We start from the raw sequence: 21384 nt of genomic DNA on the forward strand, positions 1-21384 counted from the left end.
TACCTCCCATTCATGATCATTTTCGTCTACCAGTTTTAATCCTCGTCCAAGCACTCGAGCATTCACCTCTCTCACCACTCCATCAACATACAAGTTAAACAACCATGGCGACATCACACATCCCTGTCTCAGCCCCACTCTCACCGGAAACCAGTCGCTCACTTCATTTCCTATTCTAACACATGCTTTACTACCTTTGTAGAAACTTTTCACTGCTTGCAACTACCTTCCACCAACTCCATATAACCTCATCACATTCCACATTGCTTCCCTATCAACTCTATCATATGCTTCCTCCAGATCCATAAACGCAACATACACCTCCTTACCTTTTGCTAAATATTTCTCGCATATCTGCCTAACTGTAAAAATCTGATTCATACAACCCCTACCTCTTCTAAAACCACCCTGTACTTCCAAAATTGCATTCTCTGTTTTATCCTTAATCCTATTAATCATTACTCTACCATACACTTTTCCAACTACACTCAACAAACTAATACCTCTTGAATTACAACACTCATGCACATCTCCCTTACCCTTATATAGTGGTACAATACACACACAAATCCAATCTACTGGTACCATTGACAACACAAAACACATATTAAACAATCTCACCAACCATTTAAGTACAGTCACACCCCCTTCCTTCAACATCTCATCTTTCACACCATCCATACCATATGCTTTTCCTACTCTCGTTTCATCTAGTGCTCTCCTCACTTCCTCTATTGTAATCTCTCTCTCATTCTCATCTCCTATTCACAACCTTGCTAAATCAGAAATTTCCAATATACTGCTTACCAGATCTGGCGTACTGCTCACTGGGAGCAGACCCAAAAGCAGCATTTGAGGATGCCTTCCAACACCTCTGGAATGGCCTAGACATCTATTTTCTTCCTCCATTCTGCCTGATAAGGAGCATTTTGAAACATCTCCGGTCCACCCCCCTCGTTATAACTAGTAGCCATGAAATAGCCCCCAATAGAGACTTAGAGAATTGCTTCCTCTCCCTTCCCTGTTGTGCTAACCACTTGCCTAGATATTCCATAACTTTGTGGAATTGCTTTGTTTCCACCCGTGGAGGTCATCCAGCATCTGTCAGAGGAAGGCCTTTCATGCGAAATTGCTTGAGAGATATCGTGATACCTCTGGAAATCTTCAGCTTCCCTGTACCAAGTCAGGTGGGCCATCTTCTGTGGTTGGTGTCTTGGGAAGGGTGTTTCTCCTCTTGGAGTCTCTACAGTATTCTATTGATAGCCAAAATTTTACTTTACCTCTGAAGAGAAAAGCTCTGCCCAGTATCAGCAATGGAAGGGTATCACTCAGTCTTGAGCCAGATCTTTAGGCTGAAAGGAGTTATTTCCTCTTTGGCAGAACTAACTACAGTATGCTCATACATAGTTTTGAGCAGTCCTGCCCTCCAATAGAGGTGAGACCACCCCCCTGGAGCAGTATTAGGGTATTGCAGTCCCTTAAGAGTGCACCTTATGAACTGTTGAGGCTTGCCTCAGACAGGATCCTAACACTCAAAATTATTTTCTTGCTCCCCTTAGCCTCTTCCAAATGGGTTAGCAAACTTCATGTGATCTCTCCATTAGCATTGCTCATACCAGATGCTGGAGATAGGTCTCGTTCTCCTTCGTCCCTGAGTTCATAGCTAAAACCCAGAATCCGTCAATTCCCAATCCAGGTTTTCTTTATTTCAGATCGTGAGCTTTAGAGCAGTAACCGATGTCCTAATCAGCTGCTTTTGTGTCCTGTGAGGGTGCTGAGGCGTTACCTTAAACGTACGCAAACAATTCAATTTCACTTCTTCACCACAGGGAGAGTCAAGTGGAAGGTGATTAAAAATTAGATTTCCTCTTGATTGAGGGAAGTTATTAAGAGTTCTCATTTGCCACCCTCACCTTCTGCTCCCGGTAGAGCTCATGATGTCAGAGGAATAAGGACGACACTGGCATTACGTGAGAATCTCTCTTCGGCGCAGGTACTCCTTGTAGGCATCTAGAAACGGCAGACCATATTTACTACATATTACCTGTGGGAATTGACCCACAGGCCCCTAGACACCTTTTTATAGGACCTGTAGTTGCTGCTCAGCAGGTGATATAGCTGCCTTTATTCATACTTTCCTGTCATCACCTACCCCCTAAAAACTCCTGGTTGCAATCAAAGTAAATGCTAAGCCCTGCTCCTGGCTGGTAATTACTGACCACCTGTTTACAACTCGTTATAAAAATTTAACTGCAGTGTACTCTAGCTTTACTGATATCTTTTCTGTGTAAAGGACTTTAGTTTGCATAGTTAGGAAAATACAGATTGCATCCAAATTTGTCATATTTGGTATTGCTTTGAAATAATGGCTATTGTTTATAAATATTGCTAAATTTAGTACTGCTTTATGATAGAAATTATGTTACAAAATATTTTTAAAGGCATTAGGATTGTTGAATAATAGTCAGACTGCAGAGGGAAATGTGTGTTACACCAATCTTCTGTGGAAAAAATAGTCCATGAAATTTTGTTGAAGGAAAGGAGATTATAGTAATGGAGTGCTGTATACTGTAGTGTATATTAATTATTAAGGAATTCATCAATACAGTATTACATTTTTATGTTTTGGACATCCTTATTTTTTGTTGTCACAAAGTTAATTCATTCTATTTTCCAAAATATTTTCCTGAGTTTTAGTACAACCGTTAGAATAATGATGGAATATTATTTTTCAAGTACTAATGATCAGCAAAAGTTACTGTTTTATAGTACAGTAATTGCAATATGTAACTGTTAACAGTTCATATAGGTATAAAGTAATTTGCTTGTAACATTTTGTGTTAAACTTGAATATTTTAGGCTGGCTTGCAAGAACTTCGTAATTGTGTTGCCAATCTCAAGAAGGAAAGAACCGAAGTTTCAGAAAGAATGCACGTTTTAACAGAAGAAATGCGTCAGATGTCTGTGGAAAAAGACCATTATCAACTGGCTGTAGAAGAATTGCAACGGGTATGTCTTCCCTCACGTTATATGGAAATTAGTTCTATTTTTCCAGCATATATGATAACTGAAAATGCTACTGTGGGAGGATGCAATACCATACAGTATTAATTTTATCAAAAACCCATATTCCTTGTTAGCCTTAATTCTAGTCTGAATGTCCTAGGCACTAATTTTTGCGGTAACAGTCAGGAGGGTGGTATTGGCAGCACTGCCAGGATACACAGGTACACCACAAACATATGCCTAAATTTATCTCTGTGAACCTCTCCTGATGTTCATATATCTTCTCCTCTAGAAGGCCAGTTTAATTGACACCCGTAAAAATGTTAAAATTTCACACATTCTTTTTCTTCATGCATTCAATACATGCCCTTAACGAAAGAACAGAGCCTTCTACCATAAGTGGTAGGAAGCTGTGGTTGCCACCTCAAAAATATAGCTTTTAGTTCACCTGTCGATCCAAAAGTAATCAGACACGCTCTCAGTTTATCTACATACAGTACTGTTTTTTAAGATGTCTTCCTTTAGTTTAGGTTACAATTGTTGCCTGGTATGTGCATGGGAATTATTTCTATAGGTCATATTCTGTATTCCCTTGTATCTTGTCAGGGGCAATTCTGGGGTTTGATTATCGTTGTGAAAATTGTCTTTCTTTCTGAATCACTAATGGGAAAATATATTTAATGATTAACAATCAATTTACAGCTCTAAGAAGGTGGTGAAGACAAGACTAGTTGAATCTAGCAGGATGACGACAATATTGACAAACTGCCAGCTGTAGAGGACACACAAGTTCAGTTATCTGTTGGTAGTGATGAGCTTTACAAGCTCTGAGCATGGCTCATTTCTTTTGATTAAACATACCTGTAGTTATAAAAAAAAATTGCTGAACATGCGCACAGCACCTTCACAGATTCGATAGCTGCTAAACATTTGTTTACACAATTCTTGTTGCTCTATAAGACTAAACTAGATTGTGAGGCAGAAAAGTGAGCATATTAGTCTGATCCTAATATCCCCTTCACACCCTGAAGTAGGCACTTCTCCCCCTAACAGTAGTAAAAAGTCTCAAATTGCTTATGTGGATGGTATGTCAGATCACATGATTCACTAAACTCAGAAAGTTTTGACTAATTTGGATCGTTTTCATCATGTTTCAGACAACAGTATTTACCGTCCACTGGAAAAAGCCATTAGAAAAACAGCTAATCCACACAAAATCATCTTGGTCTCTAATACACTGATAGGAGACAGCAAAGATACTTACCATGCATAAGATACAGGGGTAATTGTTGTTTGGCAGGTTGAGAGATGTGTACAGTACTGCATTTAATTGATGTACTGTATTATTATTACTTGCTAAGCTACAACCCTAGTTGGAAAAGCAGGATGCTATAAGCCCAGGGGCTCCAACAGGGAAAATAGCCCAGTGAGGAAAGGAAAAAAGGAAAATTAAATATTTTAAGAAGAGTAACATTAAAATAAATTTGTTCCGTAACCGAAATACAAACCACGCTATTTACATTGGGTTTACCTTTCGGTTTCAGCGTAGCTGAAATGGCGAGCCATTAGAATTTAACGAGGGTGTATTACCCCCGCGCTAGTTAGCAGGGGGGTAGGGGAGTGGTAGCTAGCTACCTCTCCCCCCCTCACACACCGGTGAACTGCTTCACTTCACTTTTGGCTCGGACAATGGACAGACGTCTCTGTCTTTGTCCTCGCTTGGCAGCCATTGTTTGTTTTGTCTTTACTTAATCACTTACTTTTCTTTTACTCAATATACTGTATATGTAAACATTTTTCGTGTTTATGTATATATTTGAGTATAGAAATCAGTAAGTTTCCTTTTCAGAGTTTGTGCTTGTGTGTGTAGTGTACGATATCTCCGTGGAGCCCTCGGCAGTTAGGCTACCATGGTGTAATTTCATGGGTCGCGATCGAGTTTGACTACGGTCTTTCTCTCTCTCTCTTTGAGGTTGTTCACCCTTTTACTACGTCTGAGTAGCTTCCTTCCCGTGTGGGTGGGGTTGCTACGCCGTACGTTTTGTCTCAATTAGTTTATAAATCTAATTGTATTTGTTGATTTTTCAGCTTTGTAGAACGATTCCTTTCGGGGTTTTCGTTCTTTCTTTAGTGTTCATTCTTTTTTAAATTACATAATTACATATTTACATAATTATAATTGTTGTAATTCTGTGTTGGTTACAGCTCTCCTTCCGTGAGTGTAAGTGGTTGTGAGGGCACGTGCCTGTTGTGTAATTCTTGTTTTCCTATCCCTCGGGATTCCTCTTCGGAGCCTTCCCGGGGGAATGAATGTTAACTAATGATTTTTGTTTTTATTTTTCACAGTTACCGATCTAGTTCATTTCTGTAATGTGACAACGGAGTGAGCTGTCTTGTTGAAGCCTGGGGATTCGGCTGTTGCTGCCTCCCCTATAGATCTTCGTTAGGGGCGTGTCTTCTTCTCCTGGAAGTACTCCCGTGACGATTGACAGCTCTCCAGTTCATTTTAGAACACTCAGGAGGCTCGCCTCCTTGGGTGGGTAACTTTCCTTCCGAGGGAAGTTTTCCTGTCCAGGCTTGAGTTTTTCCCCTTTGGGGGGTTCTTCTCTTGCCTTTTTTTCGTGCGACTATGCTCTTGGTGCTGAGCGGTCACACCTGCAGTTACGCTCAAGGGGCTGGGCAACTGCAGGAGCCCCTCTTCGGAGGATTGCTCTTTTTAGGTCACTGGCTGACCCGTCTCTTCTACGAAGTGTTTCTCTTTTGTTCGCGAGAGTACACTCATAGAGACTCCTCTTCGGAGGACTCTTCTGCTGTTGTTGCTGTTGGCCGCCTTCACCATAAGGCTCACCGTCCGCTACGTCGTAAGGGCCTCCCATCTCCCTATAAGGGTGCTAAGAGACGCCTTTTTGAATCTCCGTATGCAGCCTGCAGCTCCTTCCTCTTTAGATCTCTCCAGGGATCGATCTCCAACGCCTTCTTGACCTTCCGCCCCTTGTGCAGATGGACAGCAGTCTGACCTCGTTCTTCCGACAGACAACGGTCTTCCGACGGACAACGGTCCCTTCGGGGCATAGGGTTGCCTCCCACGGGGTTGCTTCCCTTGCGTGTCAGGGTTCCCCTGTGCGCCCTTCTGCAGTGTTCTCTCCTGCTCAGTGTTAGCGCACAGGCGCTCTCCTGCTCATCAGCGTTTTCCTGATCGCTAGCGATCTCCTGTTCGCCAGCGCTCTCCTGTTCGTCCGCGCTCTCCTGATGATCATCGCTGCTGTTCCTGTTGGTTCCTGATACGCGCCCTGTGCGCCCACGTTCGCCCGCGCAATCTTGAACTTCGGTTCAGGTCTTGGACAAGGACTCCTCTTCTACGCACAGGATTCCACGCGTTGCCTTCTGCTCGCCAGCGATCACCAGCTCGCCAGCGACCACAGACGCGTCAACGTTCGCCTGCTCGTCGGCGATCTCCTGCGCGTCAACGATCGCCATCGATCTGCCACGCGTGTCAGGTCCCCTGGACACCATCAGTAGCGATCTAGCACTCGCCTGCTGTGGACGATCTCCGGTAGCTGAGTCTTGCCGTAGATCTTCCTCCTGCTCGCCAGCGCTCACCTTTATTTCTGTCCTTCTGTGCGCCAGCTTTCTTCAATCGCCAGCGCACATTTGCACGCCCTTTCCTGCCACGCACCAATGGGCGCCAACAGTTTTTCCTGACCGTCCAGGATCGCCTGATTGACAGCTCACTTCAGTGCTCACCTTCTTGATGCACCTGCGCGCCTTCTGTTTAGTGCGATGCGCGCTAACCATCCTTAGTCTCTTATGCGTTAGCGATCGCCTATGCGCCTGCGCGATTCTTCGCCTGCGCGCTAGCGTTTCGTTAACGCACCACCGCTCGCCAACGCGCTGTCGCTTGCCAACGCGCCATCGCTTGCCAACGCGCCTTCACTCGCCTACGGGCCATCACTCGCCAAGACGCGCCATCGCTCGTCAACGCGCCATTGCCCGCCTACGCGCCATTGGTCTCCCGACTGCCTGCGCTCACCCGCGCGCCCACGTGCCTGCGCGACCACACGCCCACGTGCCCACGCGACCGCACGCCCACGTGCCCGCGCACATGCGCTCCAATGTTCGCCCGCGTGTGAACCAGCGGTATTCCATCGCGCGGACCAACGGTGTTCCATCGCGCGAACCGACGGTGTTCCGTCACGCGAACCAACGGTGTTCCATCGCGCGAACCGACGGTGTTCCATCGCACGAACCGACGGTGTTCCATCGCGCGAGCCTACGGTGTTCCATCGCACTAACGTCGGCTCGATTCCTGCAGTATCCATTGCTCGCCTACGGGTCATCCCTCGCCTGTGAACTTTCGGATTCCGATCACCAGCTCTCGCCCTTCCTACCACGCTCGCCCTCCTTCTGCGCGCGCACTTTCGTCTGCGCTCCTGCGTGCCCGCGTATGGTCGCTTCCACGTTCGGCAACGCGCAAACCATTGATTTACCATCGCGCGAGCGCCAGGGCAATTGCGACCGCGATTCCCGTCGGGGTTTCGCAACATGGCCAGCCTGGCGAGTCTTCTGGAGCGTATTTCCAGAACACGGTCTTCACCCCGTAAACGCAGAGCATGGCACATGCAAGAGCAGGAAGAATCTTCAGGGAGGTCTGAGCAACATTCTTCTTTCCAGAACCTGGGTTAGCCCTTCCTCGTCATTCCCTGGAAGGGTCTTGCCAGGGAGCTTTCCGTTCGAGATTTCTCCGTCGGGCAAGGGGTGACTGGTTTAGCCCTTCCTCTTCTCCATCTCGTGGAAGGGGCTTACCAGGTCCTTTCCCTCCTCGGTTGCGACCCGAGGTTTTGTACAAGGAAGATCATGGGTACTTTCCTCCTCTCGGGCTCAAGCACCTTGGCGTTTCGTCGCCAAGTTTCGAACTTGCGGGCAAGCTTGATGTTAGACCATCTAGACGCAGTGACCGAGGGCTTCCTCTCGGGTGTCTCATCCGTGGATGTCGACAAGCTCAGACACTCTTCCATCCTTGGGAAGAGCTTGTTTGTGCCCAAGGACAGAGACATGGACAGCGGTTGTGCGGAGGAAGTCGACTTCCGTTTTCACTCCTCCAAGGCGCTTTCTTCCAGACCCTGCTGGCCTCCAGCGCCTCTTCTTTCAGCCTCGTCGGCTTAGTTATCGGACCGGCTACGGCAGCTTAGACAAGGTGTCCAATAGCAGTCCCCTCCTGTCAGGGACAGGTAGCACGGGAGGCTCTCCCGGGGGGCATAATCCTAGAGGGAGCGGCAGATTTCACAAACTCTAGGATTGGCAACCCCCCCTTGCAGGTCTCACGCTGGGAGGATGCCTAAGGTTACTCATCCGGATAACAGCTTCCCGATGCCGATTCCTGCACGATCTCCGTGATCAGCCAAGGATATCGCGCCTCGCTCTTATCATCTCTCCGTCTCTGTCAGCGAATTCAGTGTCACTGAACCTCTATGCCATGGGGTCGGCAAGAGTTTTGCCCGTTTGAGCAGAATGATCCATGCCTTAGGAGAAGGTCCTCCATAGGGTCGTCGACGGCTTCACCCCCCGGCTTCTTCAGTCGATCCTTTCTTGTAGGAAAGCATCTGAGACGGGAATTCCGTCGTCGACCTCTCAGCTCTGATCAAGTTTGTCGAACAAACTTCGTCCAGCGTGGAACAGCAGAATCGATCAGACTGGTAACGAGGCGGCAGGACTCCTTAGGCCCTGGATCGGAAGGACGGGTACTTCCAGTTTCCATTCCATCTATCTTCCAGGAAGCTCTTGGAATGCAGCCTAGACTTAAGATGCAGTGTGGCGATCCCGCCGCGGCATCGCAGGTTTTTCCCCAGAGAACTCTCCCTGCTTTCCTCATGGCCGCTCAGGAGTAGGCTTCCGCCTCCTTCGCCTTTCGGAGTTCTGGTCAACTCCGGTAGGCTCGGGTTCGACCTTCTTCAACGCCGGGACAAGCTTCCGGGTCCTTACCATGAGTGAAGGATCATGGTAATTTGGTAGGAGCCTTCTCTACTTCTGCCTCAACATTTGGAGTATCTAGCCATGATATTGAGTCAACGGCCTTACCACGTTGGAAACACCGCTTCTCGTCCGATCAACGAAGTTAAGCAACTTTGGGTCTGGTCAGTACTTGGATGGGTGACCGCCCAGGGACGCCAGATGCTGTTGCCTCCTTCTCCGAGCCTTCCCTTCAGTTGACTGTGGCAAGGCTGAGGAGAGTCGCAGTACCTGTTCTCAGTCAAGCAGAGCTTTCAGCCCTACCTTGGAACGTTTCCTAGGTCTCTTTTCCTCATTGACCTGTCTAAAGTCCCGAATGGTCGCCTCAAGATAAGTTCCCTGTGGGGCGGCCCAAGTTCCGGTGGTATCAAAGCAACGATTAACCGGACTTTCTGGCCCCTATGGGACCAGCGGAACGTTTAGACCTGCAATGGGTGTTGACCTATGGAACCTCTGGATGGGAGTGGATATTCTCGTCCTTTCCCCACATTTTGATGCTGTTCTCGGACTCGTCAAAGAAAAGGAGGGGGGGGCCATGTTCCGGTTCAGGCCTATGGTCAGGACCTGAAGGATACCTCTCCATCATTCAGGCAGGCTTAGGGGCCGTAGTCTGGCCCCTCTACAGATCCTACAGTTCCTGCCGAGTCGCTCCGTGCGCGACGACTTCATGGTACTGGCGTATTACAACCAGCAAGGGACGCATTTTCATACCTTCGCATCTTGCAGTAGAGATACTGAGATGATCCGAGGTCCTCTCAATACCACTATCGGCTCGCTCATTCCGGGCAGAGGAATGTTCTCTCCGACTATCTGAGCAGAGCCTCGCAGATAGAGGGTACCTGGGGGTCTTTGGCCTTTAGTAACCAGCAAGTCCTGGCCTGGGGGACCTGATCGCGACAGCCTGGAACTTCAAGCTTCTGCTGTTCTTCCCCCCAGTCTCAGACCCCAAGACTCTTTGGCAAGATGCTTTTTGGTGATGGTGGGACAACATCGACGCCTGCGTCTTCCCACCATTGTTGTTTGTTGAGAATGGGTCTCAACAAGACCAGGTTGTCTGTCAACCTTTCGATGGCTCTGAGAGCTCCACTGTGACTATACGCGGAACGGTTTCCGGACCCTCTGCTTCCCCTGACGGAACTCCCGGGAGAGCTTCTCCCACGGCACAGGTTACTCAAACAACCACACTACAACATCTTTCACGAACCGTGGCATCGCTTTGGCTTCACGCCTGGAGACACTACGCCCCCTCCTCAAGAAGAGACAACCCGCTACAGTCGCGGAGCGGAGGTCGCGTCACCTGCGATAGTCATCCGCAGGGGTCTACCAGGCGAAGTGGAGAGTCTTCTGTGGTTGGTGTCGTGGGAGAGATACCTCTTCTCTTGAGGCCTCTTCTCCAGCAATAACGGACTTATTGCTTTTCGGCGGGAGGAAACTCCTTTCCGCTCTCGGCAGTGAAGCCTGTCGCTCAGCCTTTCCCTGGCCTTCAGGCTGAAAGGAATAGACTTTTTCCTTCCCGCTGGACCTTTTTTCGCTCATGCGAAGCTGCGAGCGTCCCTGCCCCCAGTCAGAGTGAGACCTCCTCCATGGAGCATGGTTCGGACTTTTTAGTCCCTTAAGAGATCTTCTCAAGAACCATTACGTCAGGCCTCTGATCGTATTCCGTCTTGGGGGACGGTGCTCCTGCTCACTCTGGCCTCGGCCAGTGTGTAAGCAATCTTCTTGGTCTCGTACGACTTCGCCCTTTCTAAGGAATAGGGGAAGGCAACATTCAGGTTCGCTCCTGAGTTGTTTGCTAGACTCAGAATCTTGGGGTCCCGGCCCTTCGGTCCAACTCCTTCAAGATTTCGAGTCACCATTCTGTATCAGATGACCCAAACATTCTCCTTCTTGCCAGTAAAGGAATTGAGGGGTTATCTTTGGGAACAGCTGCAGTTTTTCCTCACGTGCAGCCGGGTTGGGAGCACAGGAAGGACACGGGAGAGTCACCAGTATACCTCTTCAGCTCGGACTCAAGGACATTCATCTCGACCTGTCTTCAGACTCTCCCCCGTCACGTCGCCCTACAGCACGATGTCGGATACATCGCAACGTCCCTCGCCTTCGAGTAGTACTACTCTGTGACGCAGGTGCTACAAGCTGGAGTCTGGAAGCTTCTAATGACCTTCGCAGCCCGCTTCCTGCAGGACGTGACCCACAGGAGTACCGATACGTTTCTATCGCTCTGTGGTGGCTACACAACAGCTGGTCTAACCTCAGGCTCCTTTTTGGACAGGTAGCAGAAGGTTGAGGGCATTGTTATCAGGTTTTAGTCTGCATGAACAAAAGAAGTATGTCTGGCCCTTACTTCTTTCTTTATCGTCCCCTCTACTGGGGAAGCAGCATCCTGGTCTCTGCATAGCTGACCTCAAACCTCTGCAGGTAAACCATGCTTCCTTGTGTTCCGAGTATTGAGTCAATACTGTCGCGTCCCCCATACCCTGACGAGGTGGTATTGGGAACGTCCTAACCCAGAGTTCCTTCTGGAACTCCAGGTCAACTGCCTAGGACGGGTTACACTTCTTCCTTCACACACAAGCTTATGTAGGCCCCACGTTTCCTTGCGGAGCAAGGAACTTGTGAGATGCAGGGACTCCTTTTCTCGAGTGCGACTCACTCGGATTCTGAGTCCCCGGGTAAAGCCAAAGCCAGTATGGCTGGGGACTTTCCACCCTTCCTAAGGGGTAAGTCACCCAATGTAAATAGCGTGGTTTGTATTTCGGTTACGGAACAAATGACAAATTCGGAGATAATTTGTATTTTTCCTAACCATACAAACCTTAGCTATTTACACATATTTGCCCGCCAGCCCTGTCCCCCAAGACAAGTCCTACCACTAAGTGAAGTGAAGCAGTTCACCGGTGTGTGAGGGGGGGAGGGGTAGCTAGCTACCACTCCCCTACCCCCCTGCTAACTAGCGCGGGGGTAATACACCCTCGTTAAATTCTAATGGCTCGCCATTTCAGCTACGCCGAAAGGTAAACCCAATGTAAATAGCTAAGGTTTGTATGGTTAGGAAAATACAAATTATCTCCGAATTTGTCATATCTATATAAAATATAAAAACTTTAACAAAACAAGAGGAAGAGAAATAAGATGAGTGTGTGTGCTCGAATGTATCCTCAAGAAAACATTCTATAACCCAAGGCAGTGGAAGACCATGGTACAGAGGTTATGGCACTATGCAAGACTAGAGAACAATGGTTTAATTTTGGAGTGTCCTTCTCCTAGAATAGCTGCTTGCCATAGCTAAAGAGTCTCTTCTACACTTACCAAGAGGAAAGTGGCCACTGAACAATCACAATGCAGTAGCCCCTTGAGTGAAGAATTGTTTGGTAATGTGTGTTGTCAGGTGTATGAGGACAGAGGAGAATATGTAAAGAATAGGCCAGACTATTCATTGTGTGTGTAGGCAGAGGGAAAATGAACCATAACCAGAGAGAAGGATCCATTGTAGTACTGTCTGTCCAGTCAAAAGACCCCACAACCCTGTATTGGTAGTATCTAGTATATAGAGAATTTGAAAAATAAAAACTGTTGAAGTTACCCAGCATTAACCAAAACAATAGAATGAAATAAGTTTACAGAAATACATTAGAAAACTCCTTGTTTACATAAAACAAGTAATTAGTTAAACAAAGGAAAATTTTGGTGTTACTTAAAAGAAAATCTATCTGAACATGAATTCTGAATAGATATATAAAAGATTTTTATAACAGTACTGTACTGTACTCTGTTTAAGCATTTCCATGATTAAGAGGAATTTAGAACAAACCTGTCACAAATGACCATAAACACCTTGGTATCTAAGTATTTTTTATTTTTATATTATACAATCCCACCCACTTTCTACATCACTTTGTAAAAAAAAATCTTATTGTATTAAAGATTTAATTATCTACAAACAGTGGTTGTTCCAGTTTTCTATAATATGCCAATTGTCAATTGGCAATTTAAAAAAGTAAAAAAAGTCTCATCCCCGGGAAATCAGCAGTCATCTTTTACAACCAGTGAAACATAAATAAAACAATGGTTTTCATATCAGGCGGTGTGGTTAGGAAAAGCATGATATAAAATAGGCTTTAATTAATTTATTCTGGATACAGCATAAGTTAGCCTATACACTGTTGGTTTTGTAATTCACCAGTCATACAACAGATATGACCTGAATTCATTAAAGTTTGCCCTAATTATTTACTTTGTCTTATCTAAAGATTATCTTATACGCAAAAATGTATGGTATCTAGAATAGCACTTTAAGTCACTGTATTCTAAATATATACAGTATTTGAAAATAAACTTATGTAACAGGCTCAGTTTAAGCATTATAATGATCTTTTTAGATTTAAAGCGGAAGTAAAGGTTTAGCCTATGATTTATTTCTATGAACCTCCTGTAATGTTCACATAGCTTTTGTTGAAGTATTGTTTGTCATTGATAAATTTGAGGCTCTGCGAGAGGATCTCAAATCGTGGAGATACCATGTAACACCAAAATCTTTACTGAATGGTGTGTTAAAACCACTAGTTACCACTTGAGGATTTATTTTAGGGTTTGAAACCAAGTAGTTTAGTCCTGAGATATTACTCTTGAATCTAGAACCAAATGAATTTCTGAGCTACCCCAAACAAAGCTAATGGCATTAAATTCCTAATATAACAATATAACAAAAACTAAGCTACTGTGGTTAGGCTTTGTAGAAGACATAGTTTGGATTGGCAGTCATACCCTATATAAACAACAAGCCTCAAAGAAGGCTTTCTTAAACATTAGAATTAACTGCAAAGGAAAATATTTCAAGAACACTAATAGATTATTAACCACAAATAGCCATGAGTAAATTAACTTGTAAGCCCTGCATTTAAAGTATTTTGTTTATTGATCATAATGATGGTCTCAAAAGAGGGCATTGTATTGAAATCTCAAGGTTAGGTCACTGATTAATGTAGTCTTATACATCATCATCTCCTACGCCTATTGACGTAAAGGGCCTCGGTTAGATTTTGCCAGTCGTCTCTCTCTTGAGCTTTTAAATCAGTGCTTCTCCATTCATCATCTCCTACTTCATGCTTGTATAAGACTACTTTGGTAGTTTTATACAAGTCAAGACATTTTGAGGTGTTGAAGATTCAGAGACTTAACAGAACTAGAATGAGCTGTAATTCTTACTAGTAGTGGTAACCATTTAACGACTCTTCTCCACAACAAAAAGGAGGAATTGAGAGGTATATTCTGTATAACCTTAGAGACAGCTGTCTCAGACTACTTTGAGGAAAAAGACACATCAGAACTGGTGTACCTTAAAAAAAAGTTATAAGATACTGTGCAGTTTAGTTTGATCTATTAGATTTAAGTCAACACTTAATTCATGTACTCAGGTGTGTATAGAAATAACAAATTTTATTATTGAAATTTTTTTGCTACTGTATATTACATGTTTAGATAGAGTTGAGACTGTTAGATTTACTTCATCCAACCATAGTACTTTTCATTACATGTGCTTTGCTATTATTTGCATTTTCAGTTTTTTTTTTCTTGTTGGTAGAAGTTTAAGATCAAATCATAGGATTTGTATAGGTTAAGGGAGTAAACACTGCATAGTATGATACAATAACTTTGGTAACATTTGGAGTGTACAATGTAATTTCTTGGCTCTTAGATCATGATTATTTTTTTGTATGTCTTGTTATATGTGGCTGTCATTATTTTAATATGTAATCTTGAATTATTTATATATTGACTCTGGTTTAGAATCCTTTCTCAGTATCCCAAAAAAATTATAGAGTATTGTAATAGGAATTCTATGTAAACTCATTTAAAATATAAAGGCCATTCATTTAGGTAAGCTTGAGGGCAAATGGAGAAAAGTAGCATTGTTACATAAGTGACTCAATTTGATTAATTCTGCCAAAATCATAATTGATAAGAAAATCATTTGAATTGTCTTAGACTATTAAATAAAGAAATATGGAGATCAAAATAAAATGAACGGCGTAGATATTGAGAAGCACTAAAAGTTAACAAAGTTTTGTATCCTCTTTTCAGGAAGTAACAATTCTGAGAGAACAGCTATGTAATCACCAGCAAGATAAAGAAGCTCTGTTTAATAGATTGCAGGATATGGAACAAAGGAATCAGGTATAGATTGTACAGTTTTGCTACCCTTTATATCCTTGCTTAAGAATTAGCTTTTTTAAAGGTTTTGGATAATTTGAAGATAAACGTGTTAATGAAATTAGTAGAGTTAGAAGTTGTTTCAATTCTAGTACGCCAAGATTAATTGTTAAACCCTTTGAATGGTTGATGTAAATAGTATGGAACTTATTAAGGCTCATGATTTTAATGTAAGTCATAACTATTCATTTGTTTACCAATTAATTTGATGACAATTCTCCCAATAAAGATAATTTTTGGGTAGGGTATGATTGAAGTATTTGTTGGCAGAACTAGAACAAAAAATTATCATCAAGGACCTATTGTAATTTAGGAACCAATACCATATCAAAACATTAGGTTGAGCTATAAAACTTTGCCTAAGCTGTCGACATTTCTCCATGTCTTGTTCATTTGATACTGTAGACAGGAGTTTTTTTTTTTTTTCCGTTTGTGAAGCTGGGATTGGTATTTATACCTTTCCATAGATTTTTTTTTTAAATTGTATCTTGTATGTTATAGGCCTAGCCTATAAGAAAATTGATGGATACAATATTGTTTTTCAACAAATCCATCACAGAAATAATTCAATCATTGAATGCTTACACAATATAGAACACAGTAATCACTGGTACTGTACTTCCAGTTAGTTGATGACCTGTTCTTACATAGCATGCAAACTATCGTCCTTTAATTAGGTAGATTATTTCAGCGCAAGCTGGGAACAGTCGTCAGATCTTGGATAACGAGCTGTTATCCAACTGGTGAGGGTGCAAGCTAAGGAGCCATGTGCCCTTTCCCAACCGGGGCGCTTCAGTTTTGTTTCAGCCGTTGATTACTGTCAGCTCCTTATCAAATTTTTTTCATTTGCTTTTTCATTACAGGAAGTGAATATGGTTGTGATCATTGGATGTGGAATGGAGACAAGAAGTTTGTGTATGTCAAGAGGAAGCGTGGACGTTGTAACTGATCTATGGCTAAAATGGATGTAGATCCCCACTCCCTCTCTGTATCTTATAGGGGTGTGATTGTTCACAATAATCCTCATGCACCGAGTGCAGGATTTGGTCTTCTGTGCTGTGGCAGGTGTAGATCCTGAAGGGGAAGAAACAAGTGCAGCCCTCACCAGTGTTTGTGTTGGCGACACCCAAGAAGACACCGAGGAAGTGTTTTACTGCTTTGGTCTCCTCCGGGGGTGCGACTGTTTCTGCCGGCTTTGGGCATACGCTCCAGGATCATTCCCATGCTTAAAGATTTAAAGGCCATTCATGAATGGCAGAGGCAAGGGATAGTGACATTGCCTAAGCAAGCAGGACAATGCCCTAGACATTGTTCATATATACATATGATCAGCACCCAAGCAAAGAACAGGGAGGGCCAGGCAATGACTGCTGATGACCCAGCAGTTAGTCTTATAGGCTCTCCCAGACCCCCCCCATCCTTAGCTCACAAGGATGGGGAGGTTGCAGACACTGAAGGAACTAATGAGTTTGAGCAGGATTCGATCTCCAGTTTGGCGATCACCAGGCAGAGATGTTACCAATTGGCCAATAGGAGTATGCTTCAGAAGTAAGGAGCCCTCAGATCTCCTTCAGCAGACTTTGCAGGTTTTGGTAGTGTGGGGGGTGACCCCCAGTGTTCAGCACACCCTTTAGGAAGCTAGAAGCTCTTCACGAGGGAACATGCAGACTGCTGATGACTATTAGCCAAGGCTACATCTCCCCCAGTTCTCCCTATGCAAATGTCCCCTGTGATGCCAGTGATGAAAGACATTGAGGTACCCCAAGTGTCAGAGACTCCATGCACCACTTTTCCCTCACCCAGAAGGACGGAAAACCCTGTAAAGCACTGAATGGTGGTACCCCCATAATTGGGTGTAAGAAGAGCACCAAGGCTAAAGTGCATGTTGCCCCTGTACCCAGGGTTACCCTGATCAATGACCTGACCCCAAAGTATCCACCCCTTCCCATTTGCCCATCACCCTGACCCTCATGCCTTGGTGTCTGGGGGCATTTTTGCTTGCTCCCTCTGTGTCTTTGCCTCCAAGGGGTCACAGGGTCCTGTGAGTATGCCTTCCCTCTTCCCCATGACAGTGCATCCCAGTGTTGTGGCTGATGTTGGAATAACATGTGGTTTCTCCCTCCCCACCCTGGGGAGTGTCCTCATTGCAGGTCACTCAGATTTCGATTGGTCTGCTGGCAGAACCTTAGCGAGAACTGGGAAGAGGAAGAAGCATGCACACTGTTCTTCCTCCTCCTCCACTTTGTCCTTCGGCTTATTCTGATACTTCTTGTAAGATGAAGAAGGAGAAGAAGCAGAGGTCAAAGAAGTCCAGGAATGCCAGTCGTAGGTGCAGGGACAACGCCCCTTGTGACATACTTCTCTTAAGAAGGGTGGTTGTCACCTGAGTAGTTTCCAACCCTGTGGGGACCTGGACCCTGTCTCCTGGTTACCCCAGCAGCCCCAGCCATTCTGGTAACCTGATGGCTCAGGCTGACCTAATGGCCCTCTCTACCTTGGTAACTGCCCAGGACAAATGTGTAAGGCGTATACAGTCTGATCGTAGGTTGATGAAAGAGCTTTAGCGACCTCCATCTCCCTTCCTTCCAGGAATTTAAATGCCTGCTTCTCCCTCTTCTGGCAGGGTGTCACTTAACCAGATTAAGAGGATGGTACCATTTGAGGCTGTCCTTGCACTCTTGCGTGCATCGGAACACAAAAGAATGGGCAGCGAACAGATTTTTTTTATGGAGCCACAGTTGTCCCCCCATGACAACCCACAGATGGAGAGGTACTTGATACTTCCTCAATCTTTGCTAGGGGTCCTTGCAAGGATTTCTCTTCCTGTTTCCATTGGCCTTCCCTGGCCTTTGTCAGCCCCCGATTATGTATTGGGTTCTGTGTTTTGGGGGAGGAATGGTCATACTTGTTGGGAGGAGCAGGATACCCAAAGTATGCTACCACACCCACGGCTCCGGCGAGGTATGAGGGTACTTGTGGTTGGTATGTTTGAGGGATACCGGACCGTGATCTGGTGCCTGCTCAGGCAGACTACTCTGAGTCTGAGAATTCTTTTGTAAAGCTACTTGCACTCATCCATCATTGCAATGGCCTAGGCGAGGCAACCTTGGTACCTCTGTTGAGAACAACCTCAAGTCATTAATTGGCACTTTGGTGTTCCTCAAGACTCAAGGCCTGGAATTAACATGGTTGGATCTTGTTCATTTCTACCTGGATTGAGTTGACAATCAGATCTGGGAATCTAACTCGCTTGAGGCCTACCAGGTTAGTAAGATCCTCCCCCCCTTTAATCCATCCTTCCTCAATCATGCCTCTCAGTCCTGAACTGAAAGGTCAGAAGTAAAACTCTCTATCTGGGAAAGGAAGGGAGCTCCTCTCCTGCCACCCTCACCAGATGGATAATTGCCTGTTATCCAAGATTTAACGACCATCTCTATATAGCACCGAAACAATCTCCCTAAATAAATGACTCTCGGTTATATAACTAGGAAAAATACCAATTACTTTTAAAATTTGTGAGGTTTAGGATATTATTATATTATATTGTCATTAGTTGGGAAAGTATTGAATAGGCTATTCTCACCCAAAGAGAGGTGCCAATCATTGGCTGCAACATGACAATCATAAGTGTGTTGACCTTTGCTGTGAGCTCTGGCTACTTGTGTAATCTCTGGTTGTGAAGTGTAGAGAGATACCAGTCAGGAAATGTTTCTTAGTGATAGTGCTTAGACTTGATAATATAAAACTATTGTATATGAATCAAATTGAAAAGATTGTTGAAGTTAAGTGGGATTTGTTTGTTAGACCCATAAAGATTAATAATTTTACTCATGGTCTTGTTTCTCCAAATTTGGTAATTATGGAGGCACCTACCTTTGAGATGCTCATGTCCTATATTTTTAACCAAATATAGAGTGTAATTTTTGGGTAAAGGTATTAGTTTTGTAAGTTTAGGTCATCACTTATTTTGGTATTGCAAGGAATGGATTTATGCGATATATCTATTGTATGTCGATAATGTTTGAAGTAAGTTTAGTTATTTTGCTATTGATGGATATCACCACATTCACATGTGCAATAGAACACCAGTAACAATATTTATTTTAGCTTTTAACTCTTTTATGATTAAATGAATTTGCATGGTTTTAATATACATATGTGACCATAGCTAACATTCTTTAAACTGCTTGATACAGCTTCTGAACTTTGCAGGAACACCTTGCTAACATTGCAGGGAAGCAGCGGTCTCGAAGATTAGCCCACAGAACTATTACACGTTGGAGGAGAAGAACCTTTGATAAGAAATTGGAATGCCGGGTAAGTTTCTATTTTGGTTGCCTTGGATCTTTTTATGTTGTCTTATTGAAGGGTTGCAATCTCAGGATTTTACTGTAGCTGATACTGTTTCTCTGCAGAAATTCTCTCACTCAGGCTCTCCTCTCCATTCAGTCATTGCTTTCCTTGGTCCCATGCACTGTCTGGCTCTCAGCAGTGTATGCCTCTCTTAGGGCTCTCGAGCTTGTCCTCTCTCAGTTGTAGCTAGAATAGAGAAGCATAAGTCAAACAAACTAGTATTCTCAGTATAAACAAAAAGCCCTACTGTTGAAAGGTTACATGCTTCTTTAAGATAATGTTTGGTGAAAACCAACTTGGTGTGCCATTGAGCAGTTGCTAAATCTTTTGTCAAAGAAAGATTTCTTAAAAAGCTAAGGGAAGTAGCAGCACTTTGAATATCATGCACCTTCATTTTCAAGCATTTTATATTTTTTTCATTTAATTCCTTGTGAGCTTCAGCAACCATATATTTAACTAGGAATAACAGCACTTTTGGTCAACAGGCAATTAAGGAATCTCAGCTGACATAACAAATTAAGGATGCTACCTCTACTACCTTTTATATTGTCCAAGTACAACTTTACAGCTCATACTAGGCAAAAAAAATTATTTTCTACTACACTATCTTCATCCCATTTTAGTGAAGGGATGTGAAAGAATTGAGGCAGGCTCTTAGTTTGGAAATCCTTTTTGGCTCTGGAGAAAGGTAAAACAGACAAGATCATATTGTGTTCCCTAAAGCCTACCGGGACGGACAACACTTTTAATTCATTTTTGTGTTTAGCCGACGCTAAAGCCAACAGAAAAAGTTCTTTGGTCAGGATATCCTGAGGAGACAGATTTTCTAGTAGTTCAAACCTCGTCCCTTTTAGTACAGTGGAACCTCTACACACGAACGTATCTACATCCGAATTCTCTAACATCCGAAGTAAAATTCGAGCAATTTTTTGACTCTACACCCGAATTTTATTTCGACACACGAAGTAAGCAATTTTCGTTGTACCGGTTGTATCCGAATTTTTCGACACGCGAAGTACAATTCGAACATGTTCCTACTCTACACCCAAATTTTTTTTCGACACCCGAAGTAAACAATACCCGTGCACGTAAATGGTACTCATAGCGCCGGGTGTATTTCTTATTTCCGCCGATAGAAGGCAGCATTTCTACCTCGGAGGGACCCTCAATTAGCGTGGCTTGGGACATTCCTCTGTTCTTGTCGGCTTCTTGTGGTTGTGCCCTGTGCGTTCTGCTATTAACTGTGTTTTAATCGTGATTTTTTATGCTCATCCTTTTACGGTATTTTACGTAAATCATGGGTCCTAAAAGGCTTAGTTTCGCAAGTGGTAGTGGTAGTGGTGAGAAAAGGAATAAGGAAATGCTTCCTTTAGAAGTAAAGCAAGGAATTATTGAAAAGCATGAGCGTGGCGTCCGTGTGAGTGAACTTGCAATAGGTTCGGCGCAAATAAAAGAGGTGTTAGGAAAATATCAAGACGTGGTCAGCTTCATCGACAAATACCATCCAAAGAAATTGCAGGTTTGTCGTGTAGTTGCGCAGTTTGATGATGTTTCCCTAACTTATTTTCGAAACATTCTGAAAAGCTGTACCAAGCAACTTTCTGTCGATAGCTTCTTTAAAAAAACCACAAAGCGAACTCGTGATGAAGAGGATGGAAGTGGTTCAAAGAAAACGGTAAAGAGTGAAGAGAAAAAAATTCAATCAATTTTAAGTGGAGAGAGTGAAAGTGATTAAAATTAATCATCAAAAAGAAAGAGAAATGTAAAAAAAAAATATAAAATATGAAAATAAAAAAAATAAATAAGCTA

General features: G+C 44.0%; 1 protein-coding gene and 1 pseudogene across 2 annotated transcripts in view; both read left to right on the forward strand.

Annotated features, from left to right (window-relative positions):
• Positions 1-21384, forward strand: part of LOC137638746 (uncharacterized) — a 494402-nt gene that overhangs the window by 466207 nt on the left and 6811 nt on the right. For both annotated transcript variants that reach the window (XM_068371088.1, XM_068371087.1), the window contains 3 exons: positions 2860-3009; positions 15094-15186; positions 19435-19539. In XM_068371088.1, coding sequence (XP_068227189.1) covers positions 2860-3009; positions 15094-15186; positions 19435-19539 — 348 coding nt within the window. The remainder of the gene's footprint in view (positions 1-2859; positions 3010-15093; positions 15187-19434; positions 19540-21384) is intronic.
• On the forward strand, positions 9068-9186 carry LOC137638893 (5S ribosomal RNA; annotated as a pseudogene).

The sequence above is a fragment of the Palaemon carinicauda genome, chromosome 3 (assembly GCF_036898095.1).
Source record: "Palaemon carinicauda isolate YSFRI2023 chromosome 3, ASM3689809v2, whole genome shotgun sequence".
Classification (NCBI taxonomy): Eukaryota; Metazoa; Arthropoda; class Malacostraca; order Decapoda; family Palaemonidae; genus Palaemon; species Palaemon carinicauda.